Source organism: Lepisma saccharinum, chromosome 14 (genome assembly GCF_977018435.1).
Source record: "Lepisma saccharinum chromosome 14, izLepSacc3.1, whole genome shotgun sequence".
NCBI lineage: Eukaryota > Metazoa > Arthropoda > Insecta > Zygentoma > Lepismatidae > Lepisma > Lepisma saccharinum.
The window spans coordinates 37,433,385-37,461,202 of record NC_139242.1 but is presented as its reverse complement, the minus strand read 5'-3'; the positions used below and the strand labels follow the sequence as shown (position 1 = coordinate 37,461,202).

The 27,818-nt window shown below is 38.5% G+C and overlaps 3 protein-coding genes across 7 annotated transcripts in view; 2 read left to right on the top strand and 1 right to left on the bottom strand.

The window, feature by feature from the left end:
• The first annotated feature begins 1,200 nt into the window (after positions 1 to 1,200).
• Positions 1,201 to 25,456, top strand: PolZ2 (DNA polymerase zeta subunit 2). 5 transcript variants are annotated; one of them, XM_083135406.1, is made up of 7 exons: positions 1,201 to 1,248; positions 5,253 to 5,299; positions 14,939 to 15,054; positions 17,046 to 17,218; positions 21,989 to 22,157; positions 24,011 to 24,171; positions 24,428 to 25,453. In XM_083135406.1, the coding sequence occupies exons 2-6, from the start codon at positions 5,278 to 5,280 to the stop codon at positions 24,134 to 24,136; spliced, it is 606 nt and encodes a 201-aa protein (XP_082991532.1). In that variant the 5' UTR covers positions 1,201 to 1,248; positions 5,253 to 5,277; the 3' UTR covers positions 24,137 to 24,171; positions 24,428 to 25,453. The 5 variants fall into 5 exon arrangements, with proteins under 5 accessions (XP_082991532.1, XP_082991529.1, XP_082991531.1 ...); XM_083135403.1 differs by having other exon boundaries at positions 1,202 to 1,248; positions 24,011 to 25,454; XM_083135405.1 differs by having other exon boundaries at positions 1,221 to 1,238; positions 24,011 to 25,454.
• Positions 2,236 to 2,997, top strand: LOC145998336 (uncharacterized). Its single transcript, XM_083134741.1, has one exon. The coding sequence runs from the start codon at positions 2,236 to 2,238 to the stop codon at positions 2,995 to 2,997; it is 762 nt and encodes a 253-aa protein (XP_082990867.1).
• The window catches only part of LOC145998798 (alkaline phosphatase-like), a 63,898-nt gene continuing 61,331 nt past the window's right edge, over positions 25,252 to 27,818 (bottom strand). Inside the window, exon 9 of the mRNA XM_083135402.1 lies at positions 25,252 to 26,384. Within this exon, the coding sequence (XP_082991528.1) occupies positions 26,206 to 26,384 (179 nt within the window). The 3' untranslated portion in view covers positions 25,252 to 26,205. The remainder of the gene's footprint in view (positions 26,385 to 27,818) is intronic.

Sequence of the window (27,818 nt, the reverse complement as noted above, 5' to 3'; positions counted from 1 at the left end):
GTCCTATATTGGACACACGATGGGGTCCGACATAGGGTCATCAGCTATATATTAAAAACATCGCCCGTGCCAGTTACCATATACTTGGCTATTAGCTCCATTAGCAGTAATATTTCTAATGTACTCATTTTCGACTTTGTTCTGCAACAGACGTCACTCCAATGTCCTGCGACTATTTTACTCGACCACGTGCACCATCCATCTAATGTCTGAAATAAAAAATGTTTAAGGAAATTTTTTGCAAAATATCCCGCCATTTGTTTCAACTTACTAGGACCCCAATTTCATAGGCTTGATCCTAGAAGTCACATGCACAGCCATGTCCTTCGTAATCGCATATACTAGTCAGCCAGATATTATCATAGGAGAATCACATTTCGCCCTATGATCCTACCCAAACTTACATTACACAAGCTAGAAGAAACAGGGGCGGGATATTTTATGTTAATTGCGGCAGCCTGTGTGCAGTTATAAGTTAATTATCAAAAGAGCCCTCTAATATAAGACAATACCACTTACAATATTCCCTAACACACAATCAACATACCAGGCAAGATCCTATTTGTCCCTTTATACCCACCAAAACACTTAGTTTTTTTGTTTCCTCATAGATGGTGCTCACGGCGCCACCCAGCTCGAGATAGTTCCTTTGTTTGCTAACAGATGGCGCCCACTGTCCTCCTCCGAAAATTTTCAATAAAAAACTTAAAATGTCAAATATCTCGAAAACGGTAAGAGATAGAGCAAAACAGACCGCGATTTTGACTTCTAAGAAGCATTTTGTGATAGTAGAGAATACGCATACCAAGTTTGAGCGCGCTACGATTAATATGACCCACCACCCCCGAAATTTCGTCAGTGGGCCATATCTCGAGAACGGTTAGAGATAAATAAAAATAGTAATACCCTAAAGGGTATTGCTACCTTTGTCGATTTATACCAAGTTTGGTGGTCCTAAGTCAAAGGGGGTGGGCCAACTCCCAATTATTTTTTTTTTCTAGAAACCCCCATCGTAAAAGGCTATGGCAAGAGCCCAGTAGGTTGGTAACATTGCTTTATGCACTGGAACTACATAAGGCAAGAATAAAGCAAGGTTGCCAGCTCCTTGCTTTAGGTTAAGTTAGACTAAGGCGGTGTCCAAAAGGTACAAAGTACATACTTGAAGTACAGTCTTGACGGAAGTGACGTCACCTAGTGCAAAGCAAACGAGTGTACAAGACCAGAGGACGCAGCACACGGTAAAGAAACGTATGCAGGTTACTATAAATATCTTAGATATTATTAGTACAGTTGGATGTGCAAGCATTGCTTGCCAAATTATCCGCGACGGTTAAATTTAAGTATCCCCGAAACGTATTTCTTCAATCTGTGGTAAATATGCAGTATCGTCCGAACGGATTTCTTCATTTTTACAGAAGAAACTACGGTAACAGTTTCATACATCGGAGACAAATTTCTTCACTTTTACAGAAGAAACTACTTACGGAAATGAGTTTTTCTAAGGTTTCCAACGTTAGTCAAGGTATTTTCTTTCATCGTGGTATCTATTTGACCGGGAAATCATGTCAGTGTTTCCAACCCCCCTTTTTTTAACTATGCTTGCCTAACCTAACCTTATCGGAATGGTTCGTGGGGCTATCCGTCAGCAATGTACAATTTGCACACGTGACGAACACGATCGTAGGTATTTTTCGGTGAAGAAGGTTGGAAAACACTGATATTGGAAAACAAAAGAAGCGATATCATTCACCAAGTAAGCGATATCGCACCGTTACGTGCATTCGATAGCACTTAGATAAATGCGTAGAAAAAGTGTTTGTTTTTGTGTAAAACGCACAATGGCACCTTGAACTATGTTCCGCAATACGCAATTGGTAGGTACGAACCATGCAAAACACAAAATATCTGATTTTAATGTGTCTCCGATCTATGAAACTGGTACCGAAACTACTTACTTTAATCAATTTCTCTGACGTTGGGGAAGTTCATGAAGGTGTTTTCTTTGATTGTTTAAGCTTTCTGAACCAGTATTCCTTTTCCTTTCGTGAGAAATGTTTCCAACACGCAGAGACGATTGCTGCCATTTCCTTGCTATTTGCCTTCGTTCGATGACGAAACCCCGTGTCAGTGTTTCAAAACACGCTTTTTGTTTTCGTGAAATCGAAAACCATCTGTGGTTGTTTATGTCGTAAACCCTTGTAACTGTTTCCAAACCGGTCATTGTGTTCCAATAAGATGACGTGTCAAGGATGTGTCGTGAAGTTGTTGGATGTGGAAGACGTAGTGGAATTCGTAGTTCAACACGGAATCGTGAAGAAAGAAATGGAATGTGAAAAATGTGGAAGTACATGCAAGCTGCACATTCGAACAAATGGGAAGTGGATATATGCCTGTACGAAGCGAGTCCAAGGACGTGGCAAGTTAAGGTTCAAAAGAGTTCGGTGTGGATTTGAAAGATCTGCAAGATTGGGAACCTTCATAGGACAAAGTAAGCTGACGGTGCAACAGATCCAAAAATTTTGTAAACTGTGGCTACTTTTGCCATACCCAAGACAGGATTCCATACAATTCGAACTGGACATAAGTGGAGGAACAGTGGTGGACTGGTCAAAGCACTGTAGGCATGTGTGTGAAGAATGGGTAATTCGAAATTCTAGACCAATCAGAGGTCATGGTGTCATTGTAGAAGTCGATGAGGCAAAGTTCGGAAAAACCAAAACATGTGTAAATGGAAGGGCCCATCCAGTTCACGGACAGTGGGTATTCGGAGGAATTGAAAGGGGAAACCCTACACGTTTCTTCATGGTTCCCGTAGAAAACCGAACCGAGGATACTCTGCTGAAAGTCATACGTCAATTCATTCTTCCAGGAACAACAATAATTTCAGACTGTTGGAAAGCATATATCAACCTACAAGGCTCAGAGTTAACCATAGTGTGGAATTTGTCGACACACCTGCAAGTAGACATGTTCATCAGCAGAACGTGCAACGACTGATGGGTGAAAAAATTCCAATCCATTCACGAAACATCCAGAGAGTTTGGTGTAATGTCCGGCATTCAATTCCAGTGTTTGGACGAAGAAAATATCACTTAACAGGATATTTATCTGAGTACCTCTTCAAGATTAATTTTCCACGGGAGACAAGAGTTCATGAATTTTTTAAACAAGCAGTCACCATTCAGTACATGTGAGTACAAAAATAGAACTTCCAAGCACATGCAATATAGCGTGTGTTGTGTAAATTGAAATTGTAAATAGCGCATCTTGTGTTAATTGAACTTGTAAATAGCACATCTTGTGTTAATTGAACTTGTAAATAGCGCGTCTTGTGTGAATTGAACTTGTAAAATGCAATGTACAAGAAAATAATATATTTTATCTAGTCATGAATTATTTTTAACTATCTTAAGATAACCTAACGTGTTTAAATTTTAACTGTGTTTGCCTAACCTAACCTTATCATGCATAGTTCGTGGATGTAATCATGCAAGAATCATGGAAACATGTAAAAAAAAAAATCGTAATAGTACGTAATTTTTGGTCATTAATGTTTGAAACACTGCTTGAGCACTGCAAATCGACAAAACACAAGCACGATGCGTGATGATCCATGATGAGTGCACGCCATATTGTCTGTTACACAAGCGAAACAAGGAAAACAAATAATGACTTGTAATATGAAAAGTTGACACTATTTCATGGAAAAAGGCATAACTTCACCTTCAGGATTCTTCCGCAATGCAGAATATGTAAGTTTCGATGCTAAAATTAACGAAAGAAACGAGTGAGAGGTGTTTGAGCGATACTGCATAATTACCGAAAGTACTTAACCGAACTGACTTTCCGTGCACTTTTGAAAGGTCGTGGAAGTGTGTCTTCCCATCGCTTAATTTATTTCGCCAGTAAACCCTGTATTTTTTAAGATTAACGTCTCTCCAATGCACGAAAGCTGTTACCTCTATGTCCTTCCACTACGTGAATCAAATGTTGCGTGCGTTCGATGATGTAACCCCCGGTCAGTGTTTCCAACCACACCGTTGTTCTCCAAGAACATGACAATTTTAACTATGTTTGCCTAATTGAACCTAACCTAACCTTGCCGTGCATGGTTCATGGGGCTATCTGTGCACGGTTCGTGGGGTTTTTGAACGTGGAAAAAAATACTAAATCAGTAACACGAGAGTAGGTATTTTTCGATGAAGATGGTTGCAACACTCCATAACCACTGATCATCGACAACGCTAGTCAAGATTTATCCGCCATATTGCGTATAACGCAAGCAAAAATGAACAAACAAGAATTACTCGATATGTCGAAAATTGAAATTATTTGTGTGAAAAAACGAAATGGCACCTTCAAGAATCCTTAGGAATGCAGAATACGTAACTATCATTGTGAAAAAGAAGAAGAAAAAATAATTTCAGATGTTTCGGGGATACTTAACATTTAATGTTTATTGTTTTGGGTATCAGTTACATCTCCGAACAACACCTCTCACTCATTTATTTCGTCATTTTTTTTTACTTTCATGCTTACAGATTGTGCATTGTGGAACATTGTGTCATTTTGCTTTTCTCATGAAAAAATGTCCATAACAGTAATTATTGTTCGTCCTTTTTATGGCGGGCACAGCGTCGTGGATCAGTGGGTGTACAGTGTTTCCAACCTTCTTAACCGAAAAATGCCCCACACACCATTGACGGATAGCCCCAAATACCATTCATGCATAGCCCCAAAAACCATTCACTGATAGACCCAAAAACCATTGACGATAGCCCCACGAACAATTTCCGGCAAGGTTCGGTTAGGTTAGTCAAACATAGTTAAAATTTTGGGTCTTAGTAATATCAGGAATGTATATTTTCGTTTTTTCATCTTCTGCAACACAATGGCATGGTTGGAAACACTGACAGGAGGTTACGTCATCAAACATGCGCAACATCCGGCTCTCGTACAAGAAGGAAAGAACAGCAACGACAATTGTGCGTCGGAGATATATTTTTCGTGAAAAACACATGAATTCCCACTCAAGCACATTCAACAACAAAAGAAAATACCTCCAGGAAGTATCTAAATGCTAGAAAAACTCATTTCAGTAAGTACTTTCTTGTGTAAAAATGAAGAAATCCGATGTCTATGTTCGAAGATGCAGTTATTACCTTGTTTTGTTTTGATTTAGTAGCTACAGTTTTAGTATTATTTGGCAGAAATGTATGTACTTTATTATAATCTTTTAAATGTTTTCCTAGAAAGGGAATCAAGAAGAAGGATATCATGGAGTCTCCAGTTTCCAGAGGTATGAATAATGTAATTGGCAATATACATATATTTTCTATATGAATCACATTCTTTATATTTCTGTAAAACATAAGTACTAAATAGGCTGTAATTCACGTAACCAAAGGTTGTGTGTTTTGTGTAATCTAATTTATGCCTGGTTCAAATGATAACGTTACACATATCTATAAGAAACAAATTGTGAGCCAAGAGATGTAAATATACAAGGTGATACCATAGCAGTGATGTGCACTGAGGAGAGTAGCTAGTCTAGCAGAGATAGATCAATCTATCTCACATCTCTAATTATTTTCAAATCACAGTATTTTGGTAAAGCCACAGTACATATGTAACACTTTTTTTATTTCACGTGCTTCTCATCCCTCTGTGCGATCTGCGGGCAAAGCTAGCCTAGCTCGCTCTTCCTCTGCCTCTACCTCCCTCACCCCCCCCCCCCCCCCCCGCTACAATGGTTGAAAGCCTGTGCTTTCAGGTCCCAAAGTCTATCTCCTATAGGACAGATAGGGGATTGGTTTTGGTAAAGGTTCCGATTGCTTTATGATTTCTCCTAGCACAAAGACTAATTATTATAGAATTTTGGAAATCATTGTCACACGAAATTTGAACCTTCCTTAAAGTAATGAGCCCTGTTTGGACTGGAAAAAAAGTTATTTATATTTAAAAAAAAACAACTTGAAAAATTACCTTACGCATTCTCATGGACAAGATTTTCTCCGTCGACAAGTGACAGTAAATATCGTAGAATCGTTGGAATGAATGTAGAAGTAAATCGGAACCTTAGTAGAATGCATTTAGGGACTTTATTTGAATGGAAAGGGAACCAAACCTAAACTGCCTTACCTAACCACGAAAGCATATAGCCCTATTGAACAAAACCTTAAGTAATCGCTAAAACTCTGCAGTATGTGTTAAGAGACATACATTGAAATATAACCATGTAAAAATTTCATTCGTATCATGATGAAATCTAAATAAAACAAAAGGAACTTGGGCCTTGGTGGTCCTTAGATTCCTTTGTAAATCCTCTAAAGAACTGTCAGGGGAAAATTTTCTGCAGTACTTATGTTCTCTGTATATACACAACCTTTTACACATTGTACAATATGTATGTATAATATGGGATGTAGTTTTATTAGAAACGAGTTTATAATACCGGACCACTCTCCACATTTGGTTATCGTGAAAATGAGGATGAGTGATGATATGATGAAATTCATGAAGGGACCTCATATGAACAATCCAGGCCAGGATTCGAACCTGTGATGAGTGCGCATTCTTGTTCCTATGTGTTGTACTCTGCAGTGAATAATGAAATAATTTGGAATGAAAAATGTACCTCAGAACTCAGAAAGCCAAATGAATATTATTGAAGAAACTACAAAAAAGTTTGTTTTGTTACCTGTTTTGTTTCTGTGCATAAAGTGGACTTTAAACACCAAGTCAACCAACCGTGGAGTAGTGGTTATCACAGCACGTTACAAAACCAGGAGTTCCGGGTTCGAACACCGACCTGGGTATGAGTGTACTTTGTGTTTGTCCCTTCATTAATTTTATTGAATCATCTTCGCAGTTATCTAAATGTGACAAAAACGTGGTGCTAAGTAACAAAAATGAAATCAAATCATTGATTGATTGCTTGATTTGGTTTATTTTACTTTGCTTTTCCGCCACTTTTGGCTAATTGCGAAGATGATACGATAAAATTGATGAAGGTAGACACACACAAAGAATACCCATGGCCAAGCGGAGTTTCGAACCCAGGATCTCTGGCTCAGTAGTCAAATCAAATTGTTTTTTTTATTTTCAAATGGGGGTTGGGGCTACGTGTACTTTTTGTAGTACTCCTTCATCATTTTGCAATCTTTTCCTGTTATTTACATTCTTTTTTTTAGGAATACTGGACCCTAAAGGGGGGAGGGGGACCCACACCATACCACCCCCCCACCCCTTGATTACGCCACTGACTGCTACCTCAAGTACCGACATTACCGCACTTCACTGTACCATAGAAATCTGGCAAACTTTTACAGCAGGACCTTCCTGTTATAGATAGATGGACCCAAGTTCCTTTTGTTTTGTTTCAATGTCATCTGCTACAAATGCAATTTTTACATGGTTCGATTTTGATTTACGGTTGTTAACACATACTGCGGAGTTTTAGCGATTACTTAAGATTTTGTTCAAGATATGCTTTCAATGATAACACTTATAAGCCTTGTTTCCATGATAACAATAACTAAATATGCTGATCAAGGCAGAAATTTATTTTATTTTAAAACATAAACTAAACGTTACGTTTCAACCTTCTAGTAAGATCTTCTTCAGACTCTGTACCAAGTACAAAAAAATTGAACATGAATAACTTTTTTCTCGAATCCAAAGAGTGTTCATTACTTTAAGGAAGATTCAAATTTCATTTGACAATGATTGGCCCAAGTTCCTTTTGTTTTATTGTGATTTCATCATGCTACAAATGCAATTTTAACGTGGTTCAATTTTGATTTACTTCTGTTAACACATACTGCGGAGTTTTAGTGATTACTTAAGATTTTGTTCAATATATGCTTTCGTAGTTGGGTTTGGCAGGCCAAGTTTCGTTACAGACACTTTTCAACTGAAAATACATTGTTCCTGAAAAGCATGCACGCTTGCGTAAGGTAATTTTTATATTGTTATCTTCAACATAAATAAATTTTTTTGAAATCCAAACAGTGCTCATTGCTTTTAGAAAGGTTAAAATTTCGTGTGACAATGACTACCAAAGTTCTACGATAATTAGTCTTCCTGCTAGGAGAATTTGAAAAAAATCATAAAACTATCGGAACTTTTACCGATAGATGTGTAGGGAACATAAATCTGAATAATATTAAAATTTAATAAAAGATAAGTTTATAAAAAGTCAGAAAAGTGGTTTTAAATATTTTAAATGCCTTTCAGAATGCATGAATTCAGCAAAATGATTAAACCCAGCAGCTTATCTGCTGGTATGATCGCATTTTCATAGAGTACCGATTGATTGAGTTGGTGTTTTAAGTCCACTTTATGCACAGTAAGGCTAATCGGGACGGGACCTACAGTTTAAAGTGGGATCCGAACCACTTGTGCCTCCACCGGGTATCGAATCTGGGACCCCTTGATTACAAGGTGACGACGCTACCACTGCGAAATCGGGCAGGCTCATAGAGTACCGAGTTGTTTCGTACGTTGTCTGGCAGGAAAGCTAAAATCAGTGATAGCCGTAACCTGGGGTCCATTCAAACATGATAAAATACGTTTTTTGAGTGGCAAAATAAGACTGCAACTAGCAAATGTTCTCAAGAAAATTGTTTGCTGTGATGTTCTCTACGTGGGCTAATTTTTGTTTCTGGTTGCCAGTGAAACCCTATGTTTATATACACACACATACAAACACACCATCCGTGGTAGAGTGGGTAGCATAGCATGCTATGATGCTAGGGGTACTGGTTTCAAATTCCAGCCTGGGCATGTGTTCATATCATGACTCACCTCATCTGTGTGATTAGCCAAACAGGGCAGAATATTGAAGTAAAATAAACCAAGTCAATAAATCCTATATAATTCCACTGACCTGCAAATGTCAGGGACACTAGCCTATTTATTTATTGAAATTTCCAGTACAGCAGAAGCCATTTTAAACCAGAAAGAAACAACAGTAAAACAATAGACTAAGATTAAAAACACAAAAGAAAGGATAACATAAAATAAACAAAAATAAAACAAGCCAAAAAGGTACCAAGGTAAATAGATCAGTTTCACAAAAGCATTACTTATGTACAATTTTTTCTATGTTGCTGATAAAAATGAATATGAAGTGAACATATCTATTTGGTTTGAGATTATATTGAACTGATTCGGTAGCCTATGGAATAGTGAACGTTGTATGAGTGAGAGCCTGGGAGTTGTAGTGTGGAAAGTTTCCTTGCTCCGTGTTTTATGTCTAGGCACTCTGAGTGAGAGTTCGTGGAGTGGGATGCTGCATCTTAAGTTTCCATTTATAATCTTATATAGCAATTTCATATCTGCAATGTATCTACGAGTTTCTGGAGTATAAATATGCAGATTTACAAGCAGATCTCTCTTAGGCAGGTTTTTCAGGGCAGGGACTCTATATCGAACGATGGAGAGGAAAAAGCTGAGAACACTGTTGATCTTGGAGGTATGAGAATGGGCAGCCATGTTCCAGATTGGTGAACAATATTCTAGAAAGGAGGACAAATGTCTTGAAGTAAATGGAAAGTGCTTTTGGGTTATTGATTTCGGTGAACCTGTAAAGTAGGCCTAGCATACGCATTGCCTTTTTTGTGATTGTTGATATGTGATTATCAAAAATTTAGTTTTGAATCTATGAGGATACCTAGATCTCGGTGTTGTGCTTCTTTTGCTAGAGGGAGGTCGGTGAGTGTATAATTGCCTTCAAGAATGTTTTGTTTCAATGAAATTGTTATGTAAGAGCATTTAGAAGGGTTTGTGGACAGTTTCCATCGTTTACACCATTCAGATTCTCTGTTAATGTCATTTTGGAGAATTTGCATGTCTGATGGCTGTTTTATTTCTCTCATAATCTTGCAATCATCGGCAAACATTAGAATTGTGCTTGAGATGGGGGAATTAAAGAGGTCTGTGAGATCATCCAGATATAATACAAATAACAGAGGGCCAAGAACGCTTCCTTGCGGCACACCAGATATAACAGGAAGCCAGTTAGAATGAGTTCCAGGAAGTACAGATGATGGACAAAAATATGGAAACACCTGCAGAAATGCACATTACCTTTATTAATATCGAGTAGGACCACCTTTGGCACGCAGAACGGCCTGCAGTCGACGTGGAATGGACAAATACAGGTCACGTATGGTTGTCAAAGGGATGTTGTACCATTCTTCCTCCAAAGCAGCTGCAAGTTGTTGTAGAGACGATGGTGGTGGATAGCGGGCTCGCACCTTGGTCTCCAAAACCAACCACAGGGGCTCAATAATATTGAGGTCTTGCGATTGTGGAGGCCATGGCAGATGTGACACTTCATTTTCGTGCTCATCAAACCAGTCCTGGACGATGTGAGCTGTATGAACAGGGGCTCTGTCATCTTGAAACGTGGCATCACCATCTATGAACAAAGTTTTCACCATGGGATGCATCTGGTCACTCAAAATGGTTACGTAGTCCCTGGCAGTGACATGTCCATGCAGGGTGATGATGGGTTCGGCAGAATACCAGGAGATGGCTGCCCAAATCATCACTAAACCACCGACATGCTTCACTCTCTGTAACAGACAGTCTGTATCGTACGCTTGTGCAGGCGTTCTCCACACGTACACTCGGCCAGCAGTTGGATGACTCATCCGACCAGATTACAATCTATCCACTGCTCCATTGTCCAGTTTTTATGGGCGTTGCACCACTGTCTCAGTCTAGCAGCATGGTCAACAGTCACGAGTGGTTTGGGAATTGCAGATCTGCCATGAATACCCTGCTTGTGGAGTTCTCTTCTGACTGTTTTGACGCTAACAGGGTTTGTAAGCACTGTATTCAGCTCAGCAGTGACTTTTGGAGCTGTGGTGATCTTCTGCTTGGTCACAATCCTACCCAATATGTGTCTGTCTCTGTCACGCAACACACACTTGCGTCCACACTGGTGCTTCACTGATGCAATTTTCCGGAAGTGTCGTAGGCAGTCTTGGAGACTTTGCCTCTTGATACATCAAATATTTCTGCTACTATTGTCACTGAAGCTCTCACCATATGCGCACCCACAATTTGCCCTCTTTGAAACTGTCAGCTCAGACATGATTCATGATAACCTGCACGGACCGGTCGCTGAACTGTAACTGGCCCATTTGTCAGGTTGGCCAGGGTGTATACCTCGCAGGAAGTGCAAGTGACCACAGCGCCACGTACCATTTTTACTTTTTACTTTTCATTGTTTTATGTGGCACATAGTCCTGAATTAGGGCATGAATCACGTCCATAAACAGTTCAACAACCTCGGTCACAGTCCCTTCGGAAAGCAGGTTCCAATTGAAAAGGTCAATGGCTCGACAGACGGTGTCCCAGGGCTTTTTCTTCCACAACGGAGTCTTATGCCTGGAAGGGGGGGGGGGGGGTGCAGAAGGGGAGTTCACTTGAATTTCGAAAATAGCACAAAGCGACTCATGGTCTGACTGAAGGAGATTCAACGAGGGTGTGACCTCACAGTTTTAAAAAAAAAAAAAGGTAAAGTGCTCCCCTGTGCTTAGCACCATGCCATGAAGGCATATAGGGGGTGTGGGGGTAACGCCCCACACTTTCTTGATCCGGTCAAGAGTGGGAGTGATGTGATCAGCATCACGCCCCTGACCGCCTTTACCCCCCAGGGTTCCCCCCAGGTACCCATGTTATTCGACGCTAGGTGGGTGCCGGGGCCGCTTCCAACGTTAGAAATGTTCCCGAATTTGAACCGGCCGGGGATCGAACCCGGGACCTTTAGCATGGTAGTCAGACACGTTACCGACTGAGCCACCGCAGCCTTTCAAAAGAGGAGAAAATTTAATCAAGGTTTATGTCCTTTCTGGTGTTGTGCATATTGTGCTGAAGAAGACCTAGTCCATGAATAAAATTATCTATGAACCAGTCTTCATCTCCAGTGGTTGGTATGCCATTTACAGGATTATTCCACTTTATATGCATATTAAAATCCCCACACAAAATAACTTTGTGGCTGGATAGAGCTGCCAGAGTAGATTCATAGCAACACTCTAAAAGTTCTTTGGGACTCCGCCTATGAGGCCGATAGAAACAACCTACAAGCATTTTGTTATGGTGGTTTGTACTTACTTCTACCCAGAGTAATTCGCAGTCTCATTGCAAATCCAGTCGTATCTTACTGGGCTACTTCTTGTTCACACACACCATAACACCACCATCCCCACGCATTTCACGATCTTTGCGATAAACATTGAACTACTTATATAGCGGAATTTCAGCACACGTGATATTAGAATTGAGCCATGACTCACTAAAGCACACACAGTCTTATTCGGAGAACTCAGCCATCATTAGTTCACAGTCCAAAAACTTATTTTTTTAGGCACTGCACGTTTTGATAGTAAAGGTGAAATGCACTATCACTTGATGTTGTTATCCCTGTAGACGTCCCTGGTCCAGGTTGAAGTTCGATGTCTCCATGGAGCAATAGCAGGAGAAAGAGGTGCTGGAGCATGCACTTCCTGGCGGAGGTCCAAGGCGAGGCTTTCCTCGAAGTGCCCTTGCACGCGCTCGCCCCTCGAACAGCTCAAAGCGTTGGGAAAGCACTCAGAGTTTTCAAATAACTGTCATAGAACTGATCTGCACATATGTTCTCATCGTTAACTGCAATTTCACAAGGCGGAAAACACTTTTTCACTTTGCAGATTCGTACTAGCACAAGCGCAAAACAGATAAAGAGTGGAGCTACAAATTTCGCACGGCTTGCACTCGGCACCAACTTGACACTACTAGGAATGATAAGGACATACAAGAGTCAGAAATTTTTGTAAAAACATTCAAAATCCTACAAGCATCAAGAAAATTAAAGGCTCTTTTTGCTTCCCATAATTAGAAACTGAAAACACACTTAATTTTTTACTCCCAAGAGGTTTCTAATTGTCGAGAATATTTCACATAAAAAATGTTTGTTAATACAGGGTGCATCATGGGAAACTGCCGGTTTCCAAATGGGGATCTCGAAGCAGGGATAGGGGGTAGAGATGAAAGTAGGGTGGCATTGAACTCACTCGGCCAAGCCATTTGCGGCATGGATCGGCTCGGCTGGGCTTGGCATGGGGTGACAGCAGTACACGCAATGTCAGCTGCACTCATCATAAGGATGGCATCTTCATGTTTGTGAAAATGGCAAGCACGATCCTGGCGAAGGCTGAAAGTTGTGGATAATCTTCTTCGGGTATTTTCTACACAATCACAAGTTTGTACGGTTGGAATTCCAAATCCTTGTGTAAGATTTGCATACTGTGCTTTCACTCAGCCACAATTCGAAAGAATGTCGCCGAGCAGAAAGTTATTGTTTCTGACAATTTAAACATAAAGAAACATAACAAGCAGCCTTATTTATCTCTACGAAATTCCCTCTCGCTGAATGTTAACAAATGGATGCAACAGGCAGATGGCACCACCCAACATGGCAGTCTCCGCAAGCTATTTTGGCTTCAGCTAACATCACACATGCTCTATCTATTCCTTCTTGCTGCAATGCCAAGCCCAATCGAATGGCACGGCCGACTGAGTTCAGTGCCACCCTACTTTCATCTCTATCCCCTCTCCCTGCTTCGAGATCCCCATTTGAAAACAGTCTGTTTCCCGTGATGTGCCCTTTACTTGTTGTCACTTGTTTTCAACCATGTTGAATGTACTTGATCCTTTTGATTAACATGCAATGTTGAAGATGAAACACTTAGAGCATCATAGATTGGGCCCAAGTTCCAATTGTTTAATTTCGAATTTATCATGGGTCATAGGAATTTTTTTACATGGTTCAATTTCTAATTATGTCTGTTTGTATACTTCAGAGTTTTAGTGTTTACTTACTGTGTTTTCTGGAGAGAGATATTTTCTCTCCATATACTCTTATATGATTATTTGCAACCAGCCATTCTTTACGGACTGCTGCTGCTATCTATTTCACCTGCAGGGGTGTGAAGAGCTAATATGTTGCTAAATGCTTTCATTGTTAGGTTAGGTTGGTCAGGTTTAGGGCTCCTAGGATTATTAAAATACCCCTAAATCATTTTATTGTTAGATTAAGTCGACCTAGTTTAGGACTCTTTCATTAAAATAATGTCCCTAAATGCTTGAAATACGTGATCACATAATATCTAGTCTCTGACATGAAACCCCCATTCGAGCATGAAAGTCCACAACAAAATGTGTCCCAATTAACCGGAAACAAAGAATGCATGCTCATGTAAGCTACATTTTAAATCAAAATTTTCCTTCTAAATAATAATACTTAGTAAACTACTCCCCTATGCTTTGCACCATGCCATGGTTTGCACCACGCCATGAAGGCATATAGGTGATGTGGAGTTAGGGTCCCACACTTACTTGATGTCGGCCGAAGGTGGGGGTGATGTCATCAGCACCATGAGCACCTGGCCACCTTTACCTCCCAGAGTTTCCTCCAGGTATCCACTTTATACAGTACTGGGTGGACACCAGAGCCACTTGAACAGGTGGGAAAAAACCTACTTCTCCCCTGCTGGGGATCTAACCTGGGTCTCTCGCATGTAGTCAGATGCCCTAACAACTGAGCTACCATGGCATTACTTAGTGAAGCTTTTAGCTTTGCTAATTAGTTTCCCAAGCTTTGAACTTACTCCTACATCTGTTTCTAAAGTGCTTTGTCGTACTCCTATAAAACTTGTGGAAAAACATTAAACATTCAGAACTGTTACCTAGATTTATCTGGAAAGTTTTTAGATATTGGTTTCACTAAAGGAGAGAGCGCAAACGCTATTGAGATTAGCCTAATGATACAGATAATTAATATTTTTTTAAAAAAATATGCAAAATTACAGCACTGATTGATTTTATATCTTAATTGTTTTATTCATTTCTATATACATATAAATAATCATTTCATATGCAGGCAATGATATCTTGTTGGAATTCCTGGAAGTCGCCATACATAATATCCTGTGTGTGAGACACTTATATCCATCCAGTATATTTGTTCCAGTGAAGAAGTATGGAGTACCTCTTCAGGTGATTCTCTGCATTTGTTTTTAGGATAGGAAAAAAAAATAATAAAGGCTGGTATGGTAAAAGTTACACCTGTAACACTTACTTTTGACTCTATATGCTCCTGAAGTTCATCCTGTACAGTACAACAAATTATGTTTTCCTTACTTTGTAAGGCATATGATAAAACTTTGCATACACGTCAGTAATTCAAGAGAAAACAACAAATAAGTCCATGTAATAGTCAAAGTCTCCAAAATTAAATTGGAAAGTAAGTTTGGGGAATTCTAGATGCAACATCATGGATTGTTCATTCTGAAAATTGTAAACTGTGGCTTAGTTTCAATCCTTTCTCAACAGAGGATATATAATAATAACCCATGGTGCAACAGCCCGTGAAGGCCAGGGCCTACCTAACCAACTGCCAGCCTCACTCCCACATGCCTCAGCAGAGGTGGGAGATCATGCAGCTGATTAAGGGCTGATGTGTGGTTAGCATAAATACCTGCCGCATTATCTCTTTTGATATATGGTTTCATATTGTATTGTGACAAATGAAAAATCATGGAGAAGACAAGTGTCAGCTATGATGAATCAGTGAGTGTTAACACCAAGATTGTATGCAGAATGATAGTCATGTATTTTTTAATCCCCTTTTTTCATTTGCTGTCTTGTATGTACATTTGTTATGCAACGAAGGGAAGCCAAAAAACGTAGAGGAATATTTATCAGAACAAATGGTCCATGATTTGCATCCAAAATATTTTTATTATTTTCTTTGTGTTCATTTCACACATTCATTCATCCCAGTAAAATAGTGGTAATATCATTGCATAGTAATCAAGGGATCGCAGGTTCAATACCTAGTGGTGGCTCATAGTGGAATTAAACAGTGTTTTTTGTATGTCCTTGTGTGTGTGTATGTATGTATGTATGTGTCCAAATGTGTGTGTGTGAGTAACAAGGTTTCTTGAGGTCCTGTACAGTTATGTGTTCATTAGTTTGGGAATTATGTCACTCAAGTTCTGTTGAGAGTTCAAAAGGCTAAGAATAGCTTATCTTGCTGAGTAGAGCTTGTCTTGTGAAATGTAAATTTTGGGAAAATATCACCAAAAATACGTAGATACTCAGATAAGGTGCTAATTTTTTTGTGCGAAACTCTTTCTTAATTTTTGTTTAATTTCATGGCCACTGCCCCCATGCACATGAAAACTTTAATTAACCCTTAAACAGAAACATAGGTCTTTACTTCATAATTAGAAACATCCGGTCTGAGAGACCTTATTTTTTAATATTTGTTATTACATTTTTTTAAAGTTTATTTAGACAATAAAAGGGCAAAATTATGATTAATAACTCAAATTTATTGAAAACTAAAATTACATGGGAACAAAACTAAGAAAATTGTATTATGTAAATCAGTTCCATGTTTTACTCATTTGATATTGCACATGTGATACTTACTTCATAATTGGAAACATCCGGTCGAGAGACCTTATTTTTTAATATTTATTATTACATTTTTTAAAGTTTTTTAGACAATAAAAGGGCAAAATTATGATTAATAACTCAAACTTATTGAAAGCTAAAATTACATGTGAACAAAACTAAGAAAATGTATTATGTAAATCACTTCCAACCTCGGCATTGAATACGCAATGCGAAACACGTCTGCACATTTTCAAACAAGAATAAGTCTCTCGTAACAAACAGTCACAAACTGAGCAGTAACATGTGCAGAGTGTAGGCAAGTGGTTGATAATAAGGTACTGTGGAGAGGGGGGGGGGGACATCAATCAGTGTTGCAACATTGTAGAACTACAAAACACTAAAGGTCTCGCACACCGATGTTTCTGTTTAAGGGTTAAAGCAAACAATAAGAAGCCTGTACACACACACACACACAAACTCTCATTATAACTTACAATGGCATTTCATAGTGAGTGTTACTTTTGTGTTTGCATATTTGTGTAGACTTGAGTATCTAATTATTATTATTATTAACATTTTTATAGATGTCAAAGTTTCCTCCATTAAATTCATACATCACCAGTTGCTTGAGTAGCGTACAAGAACTTCTGAAGAAAAGTGAAGTTGATAGGCTTGTTGTTGCATTTTTGAATGAAGAATCTCAACCAATAGAGAAGTTCACATTTGACATTCTTAAATTAGATGCAGCATTTCACAAGTAAGTAATATACTTGAATATATACAGTGGCAATAAGATCAGGTTCATACACTGCTGTTTGTGAAAATTGCAACACCTAGAAAGAATGGCCTGAATTAATCAAAACTTGGAGGATGTGTAGAACAGTGTACCAGCAATAAGTGATTAGGATTGCAGAGAGATGGCATACACGTAGGCCCAGTAGCACCCTCTCTTGTGTGACCGGAAAGGTCAGTGTTACGCCAAGCTCAGTCAGTGAAGAGCCATGAAACGAAGTGGAAACATGAAAGCAAGTGCCGGTATGCCTCGTCGACTTCAGAGGGTGCAATATCAGCATGTGAGTAAATTCCAACGGGGCAGAATGATCGGTCTCCGGGAAGCGGGTTTGTCATACCGTGACATTTCGGCTTGCACAGGGCATGCTGCTACGACAGTGATGCGTGTGTGGAACCAGTGGATAGAAGAGGGTTGTATGCAGCGATAGGCAGGTACTGGACCACGCGATGTGACCACAGCACGGGATGACCGCCATCTTGTCCGCATGGCTGTAATGGACCGTACAGCTTCATCTTCAGTGTTGGCTTGATGCTGGAGCACTGCAATGGCTGTGGACCTGTCTGCGTAGACAGTTCGACACCGTCTGCTGCTGGCTGGACTGCTGGCACACATTCCATTGCATCGGTTTCCACTGTCCAGAAACCACAAATGCCTCAGACTGCAATTGGCACGTGAACGCCGTCGCTGGCATGCTGAGTGGCAAAATGTAGTGTTTTCAGACGAGTCCCGCTTCAACTTGTCCTACAGTGATGGCCGCATACGTGTTAGATGCTACCGTGGTGAACGCAAGCTGGCATCCTGCATTGTTGAGCGGCATTGCGAACAAACGCCAAGTGTGATGGTTTGGGGTGCCATTGGATACAACATGTGATCTTGCCTCCTACGTATTGAAGGCAATCTGAACAGCAACCACTACATGAGGGAGGTTTTAGAGCCTGAGGTACTGCCCCTCCTTCAGGCAACTCCACATGCCATATTACAGCAGGACAATGCCCGGCTACATGTGGCGAGGAATGTGTAAGCTGTCTTCGAAGAACGACGGGTACCACTGCTTCCCTGGCCTGCAATTTCGCCTGACATGTCGCCCATCGAACATGTCTGGGGTATGGTTGGTCAGCAACCTGTTCGTCACAGTCCTCCAGCAACCACTGTTGATGCTTTGTGGACTCGCATACAAACTGCGTGGAGGGAGATTCCCCAGGAACATATCCAGGCCCTCTTTGATTTCATGGCACAACCTGTAGATGCTCTGTTTGTAGCATAGGGGTGCTTCACACCATACTGAATTCTCAAGGTCAGAGATCATGTACAGTTCCGTAATCCTAATAATTTGTGTATTGCTAACTGTAAATTTCATTTCAATCACGTGTATCCTTCTTGGTGTTGCAATTTTCACAAGCAGCAGTATATATGTTGCCTTGCTTTTCATGTATTTAATTAATTTTAGTGTGCCGGCCCACGTGGCAGAGTGCTTATCACATCACATCACGTTACGACGCCAGGGGTCCCAGATCCCGGCCTGGGCATGGATGTTTGTGAGTGTCCATTCATGAATTTCACTAATCCCCATCTTTGCAATTTATCCAAAAGTGGCACAAAAAGCGAAGTAAAATAAAGCAAATTAATCAATTAATTGGAGTGCCATCTTAAGTTCACTTAAGATAACAATCATGATATTGTTATTATAATGACAATGTTCCAATTGATTACAATTGATGATACTTTATTTTGGTCTTTTTCATCTTGAATGGTAATAATCACTTGTACATCGCTTTGGCATCAATAGAAATACTGTAAATAACTTTCCTCCTTATAAAGATTTGCTGATATGAAATATTTTTACTGTTCCAATAAAGTGTCACTATTAGGGATCTTTCAATGCTTGTCACTTGAAGAGAAACATATGGAAATAAATGCAACATCTCATACTGCAGTGACACAAAAAGCTGCACAAGTTGCTTGTCGCTTGCGTAGCACTTAGACTGGGCCATTCACTGAATAGCATGCATCATTTTTCCTCGGTCTGTCGTTGATGTGCAATGAATGCATCTGTAAAGGTCTATGTCACTTTTCAGTTCAGTCTGAAAGCTTCCTTAAATATACTCAGTGGTCAGAAGTAGCGAGCTACTTGTAGCGTCGCTACTGTAGCTAGCTACAAAATTTGTAGCTGTAGCTGTAGCGACGCTACATTTTGAAAATTGTAGTTATAGCGGTAGCGAAGCTACAAAATTCCTGTAGTTGTAGCGAAAATTTCGCTACAGCTACATTTTTTCTTGGCATTTTGAGGTGAATTTTGAATGTGGCAACAGTGTCAGAAAAAATCGACAATAACCCTTAATGTTGCAGGAGGTTCATAAAGACAGTCTATTACATGGAGATACAGATTATCTAGATTGTAGATTATAGATATCTGCGTAATTTATTTAATTAGTATCTGAAGAATTCAGATATCCAGATAACTAAGTGACATATATGAATATATTCCTGCTAACAGCCACGTTTTTTTTAGCTGCATCGCTATTTTGGGGAGAAACATGCCTCGTTTGCTGCACCACTGGAAAAAAGTGCCTCCGCGTCACCCCTGGAACAAATCCTATGGATATTCATGGTGTAAGAGACACCAAAATGTCATTAATTGCTGTGTAAGACACAACTTGCAGTGCAAAAACGAGCGATGGAATTTCCACTGCACTGACAAGGTAATAGTGCCAGCAATAAATGGCTCAGTACGTTAACAGCATTGATCATCGTCAGTATATAAGATCTACCAGCAAGAAATTATTGTTACAAGAATGATAGAGTTTCTGGAATTACAGTTATTTTGGAGATAGTATTTGTTCACAAATTTTAAACGTTTAGAACACTCAGGTTTACACGACAGTTTTCTCAATAATTTTATCATATTGCAAAAAGTATGTACAAGTTATTGACTTTCCTGCAGAAACGACAATTTTCTTTAGTTAATATACATAGTTTTCAAATTTATGTATTTCTCCTACTTTTGCGTCACTTTTCTGTAACTTTTGCTAATCATGACATCATCATCATCATCCTTCGCTGTTTCCTGCCTCTGGCTGGGTCGGCATAGAAGTCAAGCCTCTCCATTTTTTTCCTGGTCTTTCACAACTCCTCTCTTTCCAAGGTGTTCCAATCTTGTCTCCTAACACTCTCCACTATCTGCTCTTTCCACCGACATCTTAGTCTCCCCCTTGCCTTATTCCCACTCCTTGTGCATTGTAAGCTCTTACTGGTAGTCTTTCTGTATCCATCCTCCTCATGTATCCGAACCATCTCATCTGTGCCTGATCTATTCTGTCCTGAAGCTTCACTACACCCACTGTCTGTCAAATCTCCTCATTTCTCATTCTATCCCTTCTAGTCTTCCTCACAAGACTCCTAAAGAAATTAATCTCCACTGCCTGCATCTTTTCTTTGTCTCTCTATGTCATTGTGCAAGTCTCTGCTCCATACGTAATTATTGGCAATAGTATGTGTTACATATTACCTTCTTTCATTTCATTGGTACATCCCTATTCCATATTAATCTTCGAACGCTTTGATATAGTCCACCACCATTCATTTGTCCTCCTTTGTTTACCTCCTCATCTATTCTTCCACTTCTCTCAATCATGACAATGAGGATAAATGGTTTATTTAATTATTCTCTTATCTATAGTTGCTTTTTGCCACTTTCGGCTAATTGTGAGAACGAGGAAGAATGATAATGAAATATTTATTCTCAAGAAAAATATGTTGATGTGAACATAAATACTTAATTCTATGAAATTTTATTTGTGTATAATTGTAATAATTATGTAATTTGGGTAACACCCTAATTGCAATATTCATATATCAAATTTGAATTGATATGCCACTTGCATAGGTATGGTATTCTCAAAAACTATAGTAAAAATAAGTAACTGAAGTAACATTGCTATCAAAATTATCAAATGATTGGAATCATTATAATGAATAACAGAATCTATTTACCAGTAGTAGGGGATTTTTTTAATACCCATATCGTTGTTTTTAAGTTTTTTTTTATGCAGAAGTAGCGAGTAGCGTAGCGAGCTACTTTTTGGTAAATGTAGCTGTAGTTGTAGCGAAGCTACATTTTGGAAGAGTAGCTGTAGTTGTAGCGAAGCTACTTTTAAAATGTAGCGTTCTGATCACAGAATATACTGATAACTGAAACCGTATTGATCCATAATTCAATGTAATGTCCTGCATTTTTATGGGTTTATTAGTTATTATCATGCACTGCACTGCACTGTGATATCAGAATATCCAATATCCAAATATTTGAAATCCGGATAGAAAGTTATCTGATATCCAAATAAAATTTTATCTGGATTTGGTCATCCCTAGTCTGTACCAGGATCAGGGAAATAAATTTCTCCTCTCGAGGATATATCAATTGTGGGGATTCTGAATGGTTGAATATTAAAAGTCCTTAATTCTCAGATTTCTGACCTATAAGTGTCAGAAATTTATTGGGAATAGCAGTCTTCATTTCTGAGATGAGAAAACTATTACTTCACGGAGAAATAATGTGTGGAATCTGAGATTTTCATGGTGTAGAAAAATTCTGAACATCTTATTTTACTTTTCTTTACTTCCCGTCCCAACCTAAAATTTCCATCCCATACACCCATATTTTTTTATATGAAATGTTTATTTCATTGCAGTTTTATTTTGACTTACTACGAAACATATTGCATCTTGTGATTTCAGGGAAGACCCATACATGATTAGAACAGAACAAGCCTTAAGGGCATTCTGTTTGAAGTTGTCATCATGTGACACTTACTTGAAGCCCTTGCCAAAGAACAGCACGTTCACACTGCAGATACATACCACAGAAGCAGCACTTGTGAATCGGGCTGATGAGCCAGCACATCAAGTAAGGAAATATTGTTAATTTATCTGCATTGCATTTTTAGTCAAACATTTTCATTTGGAAGATAATTATAGCTGAACCGATACTCAGTGGTGGCGATTGGGTTCCAAAACTAGGGGAGAAAATTGCAAATAGTTGGGGGGGGGGGGGGGCAAGGACAGTTTACTTTCCCTTGGTCCATAAGGTTTAGCATAGTGCAGGGGCAAAATGTGGCAAAAAGTTTGGGAGCAACTGCCCCCTCTAATTGCCACCACTGCCGATACTTAGAAATTGAAACGATCTAAAATGGTTCATATTTTGGGAGATGAGAGTCACGGTAGTCAGTAATTACAGAGAATTGGTACTCAGGTTTTCCGCCACCATCCTGAATGGAACTTGTTGTGTTGTTGCTTTGTTCATTTCTGTTGTTTCTTGTTCCTTGATTGCCATTAGATGCACTGTTGTCGCCTATCTGCCTGCATCCGTGTCGAATGGATTCTCCTACTGCAGCAATTAACACCGGTGAACAGCAGATGACACAGACGCAGGCAGTACTAAGTTTCTCTGTAATTAAATTGGTTCAGATAATTATAAATTATATAATATAAATTTGCTATTCAAACAATACCATATCAATCTACCAGAGTTTTGCTTGAAAATATTTATAATTTCCCATAAGATAATCAATTAAATCAATCTGAAAGAGCTGCACATTATTTTTATGAACTCCACAAGAACCTGAAAAGTATTGGCGTGTATTGGTCATTAAAATGCAACCATTACCTTTATCACTGGTATCTGCTGAGCCCTAAAAATAATATTTTTCATCAAAATTTAACATTCCATAATTTAGAGTGGAATATTGATAAGTTTGGAAGGTAATAGATGCAATTTTTTGCTCTCAATGATTTGGATATATGCCTTTGAATTGGGGAGGGATGCAGGTCTTGTAGAAAAATCTACTTCAAGGATTTAGGGACTTTCGGCAAAGTTTGTTGTGGTTATTTCTGAGATGATTAGGTGCTATGGTGGTCCATTTGGTCGGTAGGGCATCTGACTGACATGTGTGAGACCCAGGGTTCAGTTACCAGGGAAGACAACCTCATGTGGGCGTTTTTCAGACCATGTCTCTGCAAAAAGTGGCTCTGGGGTTCACCCAGCATGTAATCAAATGGCTACCCAAACAACACACATTCCTGATCTTGGCCATTTTCTGGAGATAATATATGATTATGATGTGATCAGCACCATGCTCTGAGCATCTTTATCCCCCATGGTTACCCCAGATACCCATTTATTAGAGGCCTAGGTGAATCCCAGAGCCACTTTATGGAGGGACGAGTTTGGAAAGATTCCAACCAGACATCCTACCTACTGGACCACTGATCTTTCATGTATACATAAAAGAGCCTTATACATTTTTCAGTGCATCATGACTCAATAACTTGTAATGCAAAAACAAAATTATAACCCAAGATAATTTTGTAGCATTTTGCATTAAGTGGGAAAATGTAGCATCTAGGAACCTGAAATCATCGTTTGACGGTCTTTTATAGTGACAGTGTTTTATATTTATTTACCTCTTTCGTAATTTCAGGTTTTTAGATTCAGTTGTTGATAGTCAAAATTTTATGTTTGTTCTTTTGTATTAATATAACAAATTAAGTTCTGCAACTGCACCATATTACAAGCACATGCAAATGTTTTGTGCCTAACTTTTGCTTACGCCAGTATGTAAAATTTTTCAGAATCATTTCATATTAGGGAGTGTTAGAAATTGTGTTCTTGTTTTTCTGTTACTTATTTGCATGAACAGTGTACTTTCTATATTTAGTACATTGTTTTATTAATAATTTTTAACTAATTTTACATTCTAGAATTTTCCATGGATAGAATCAGAAGTGCATAAAACACACATGGAGGATCCGAAAATAGTTCCAATCAGAACAGTAACCACTGATAGTTTTGAAGTACAAACTTACATTGAAAGTATTACAAAATGATGATTTTGTGATAACATCTTCATTTGTGTAAATATGTACGTATTTTTTAATGGTGTTTTGTTCATGATGAATGAATGCTGTGTGATATGTTATGATAAAATATTTTTACATAGAACATTACTCTATTTTTTTTTAATTTCACATTGAATCTCATATCCGTGTCTTCAACATTTTTCCACCGAGCAGTGTAATTTGTGTTTGCTGTGAAGTTGGTGGAGCTCAGGTGTAAAAAATGTGTATTGGGGAAGGATTCATATAAATTCAGTAATTACAAAGTTTTTTTATTTGTAGGGTGGCTTGAAGAGCATCTACACCTCTGGCACTATTTCTGGTGTACTACAATTGCAAAATCTTTAACCATAATTATTTTTCTCTAAAACATATTAGTAGAAATGTGATAATATATTTAATATTTATTTTTTTACTTTTAACTATTTTTAATTTGTGTGTCCAAAATTCCAAGGAAAATATGTTGAAATGTTTAAAGTTCTTCAGTTGCTGCCTATCAGAGCTCACTAATGGTGTATTGATAGTGTCGTATCCTTGTAATCAAGGGGTTTTGGGTTCAATACTTGGTGGAAGCACATAGTGGTTCTGATTCCACTTTAAACTGTAGGTCCAGTCCCATTTTAGCCTTTCTGTGCATAAAAGTGGAATTACAAACGAACTCAAGTTGCTACCTGTTATGATTATAGTAATGTTAAGCACTTATTTAATTGTTGGAAAGCATATAGTGCAGGACGCCTTAAAAAGATCGCTTCGTGGGCTTCCAGCAGACAACAATATGGGGGTGTGTGCGAGAACCAATCAGGTCCGCGAATGAGCGAGCCCGGTTGCCACAGCTAGCTCGCTGCACCCTTCTGGAAGGGTGAGTGACCTCTGCCTCTTGCTACCTCGGCCTGTTTGTTCGGCTGAGGAGCAGACAACGCGAGAGTATCGGCAATAGTGTGCGAGCGACATCTGCTGTTAGCCCGCGAAACGCTCTTTCTAAGGCCTCCTGCACTATAAAACCCCGATGCATATATTACCCAAGAACTTCTTATGTACCTTAAAACTGGACACTGGAGATTATCTTATCTTTAATACATGCTAAAACACAAATTAAATGTACTTTTTATTAGTTTCAAGTCTTACAAAGTGTTTGGATGAGCATCTTGCTTAATACACAATTTTTTATTATCACATATTTCTTCCAGAAAATACAGTATTATTATTGTAAAATGTAGACAAAACCAAACATGTTCTTCGTTTGACTTAACAAGAAATACGTATTTTACATGTCAACAGAAGCCGAAGAAATCAAAAATTTCTTACAATGTCATAAATTCCTGATTGAGCAGATCTATATAACTGTGACCATACATGTTTTAAAAATAAATAACCAAAGTATTTGAAATTTCAAGTTTAAGGTACACGTCCAGTTCTTCTTTTCTCCTTTAAATTTTTCCTAAAATTTAAATACAGGTACATTTAAAAGTGCAAGAAGCCAAGAGAACCTTGCAGTACCTCATAGAAAATTCAAACACAGCATTTAAATGCAGCATTTTCTTGGCTGACGGAATTAGGCTTATTTGTTGGTCTAATAGAAAGCCTTTGAGTTAAATATTTTCAATAAATTAAAAAAAACTACTTTAACATAAATACATAATATTGTGACCTGCATATACATGCATTGAATGCAGATGATTATAACAGGAGACAACTGTCAAGAGGGCTCTAGCTTCAGTACTTTTGCATGTGCATGATATCAATAAGTACAAAGGTATCCACATATAAAAAATAATAATGTTGCTTGCATGCAACAGAATTTAACATGTGTAGAAGTATCCAGTGGTTTGTCCAAACAACAAATTAATTCTTCATTTTGTTAATGAAATTCACCTTTCATATTTCCACTATACATCTTTCTTTCTCCTGGAATCCATGAAGAAAAGGAATAGTAGAAATTCACTTCCCATCAGTTTTTCACGCTCGAAAATTATCTTTTGCTGTCTAATGTTACCATCAAAATCCAGCTCGCTTCCTAGATATCAGCTTTAGGTAACTTCGAATTAACATTTCACTCTTTTTCATATGTGATATGCTGCAATTGTCAACATGATGAGGAGAAATATGTTAGCATTTGTCTTTGGTGATGCATCCATATAACCATATCTTTCCTTGTATGGGCCAATACCTGCTGCAAAGCCCACTACATGTGCGGTATAGCTTTGTTCATGTATGGTGTGAAACAAGTGGGCCATTGGACCTATAAGACAAAAATAACATTCTATTAGCTCAACCGAACTGAACTTACATTATACATAGATGGTTTGATTTAAATCAGGTTGTTTAAAACTTGATTCAAATCGGGTGATTTTTTTTATCACTTCAAAGAAATAATTTCATAATAATACATAAGGAATTTGTAGACATCAGAATCACTTTTGTGAAAATACATTAATCTCCTAATCATTGAATGGGGAAGAAAAAGAAAGGAAACAAAATATATGTACTGATGGGGTGAAGCTCATACGAAAGGAAATATAATATGCAAACTGTAACATATTTCAATCTCTTGATTTAAAACTGAATAATTTTTATAGGCAAAAATACCAAAATTTTAAGTAGAATAATATACAAAATACTAATCATGTTAAACCTTAAATAATGGCATTATCATTAAGCCATAAATTAACATGGCAGCTGATATTTTACAAACTATCATTAAAAAATCAACATCACCAAAATTCAGGTACAAAGATTATAAAAAATGTTTTAATTTACAATTATATAGTACATCCAGAATGCTCAATTTTCACTGGAAGAAAAGTTCCTGAAATTATTGTGTACCCTGTCCCAGCTAACTGTGGGGCAAGTACGTGCATAGCATCAGAGAAGCGAAGGAAATCAAGTAGCCAGAGTGAAGCAGCACATGCTGCTGGGAAGACTGGTAACTACAGTCGCTTTCCCCCACTCCATGCAATTCCGTCTCTCACGTCTTCATTGGTGGAGCCGTCTCGCGTCACTACTTGCGCAGAGACTTGTTTTCATTTGCTGCTCCACAGTTAGCTGGGACAGAGTATAGTTTCATTTTAGAAGCTACCATGAACAATCGAATTGTATCATTTTTAGAAAAACAACAACTTATTTCAAATACTCAGCATGGCTTCCGCAAAGGGAAATCAACTGAATCTGCTGTGTTTCAATATTTGGAATATATAAGAGAAACATTAGACAAAACGGGACAATGCACGGGACTCTTTCTAGATTTGACAAAAGCCTTCGACCTAGTACCCCATGAAAAACTATTACAAAAAATAAAACATTATGGCATAAGAGGCATCGCACATGATTGGCTCACATCCTATCTTAGCAATCGCATGCAAATAGTCGAGATTATCCACAGAAAGGCTGACGGTGTGCAATCTAGCTTTGTCTCAAAACCCTGCACAATATCAAGTGGAGTTCCACAAGGTTCTATTATTGGACCATTACTCTTCTTAATATATATTAATGATTTGCCAATAAATTTAAATTCAGCAAAAACGACTCTTTATGCAGATGATACAAGTGTAGCCATCACTGGTGGTAAGGAACAAACCCTTAACTCTAATATCAAACATGTAACAATCAAACTCAGCAAATGGTTTTCTGACAATAATTTAGTATTAAACAGCAGCAAAACTGTGGCTGTTAATTT

Excerpts from the sequence above, each read along its gene's own strand:
- PolZ2 (XM_083135403.1), top strand. The coding sequence starts at position 5,278 with ATGGAGTCTCCAGTTTCCAGAG. Across the intron at positions 5,300-14,938 it reads GGAGTCTCCAGTTTCCAGAG|GCAATGATATCTTGTTGGAA; the intron begins GTATGAATAATG and ends TTTCATATGCAG. Across the intron at positions 15,055-17,045 it reads AGTATGGAGTACCTCTTCAG|ATGTCAAAGTTTCCTCCATT; the intron begins GTGATTCTCTGC and ends ACATTTTTATAG.
- LOC145998336 (XM_083134741.1), top strand. The coding sequence starts at position 2,236 with ATGACGTGTCAAGGATGTGTCGTGAAGTTGTTGGATGTGGAAGACGTA.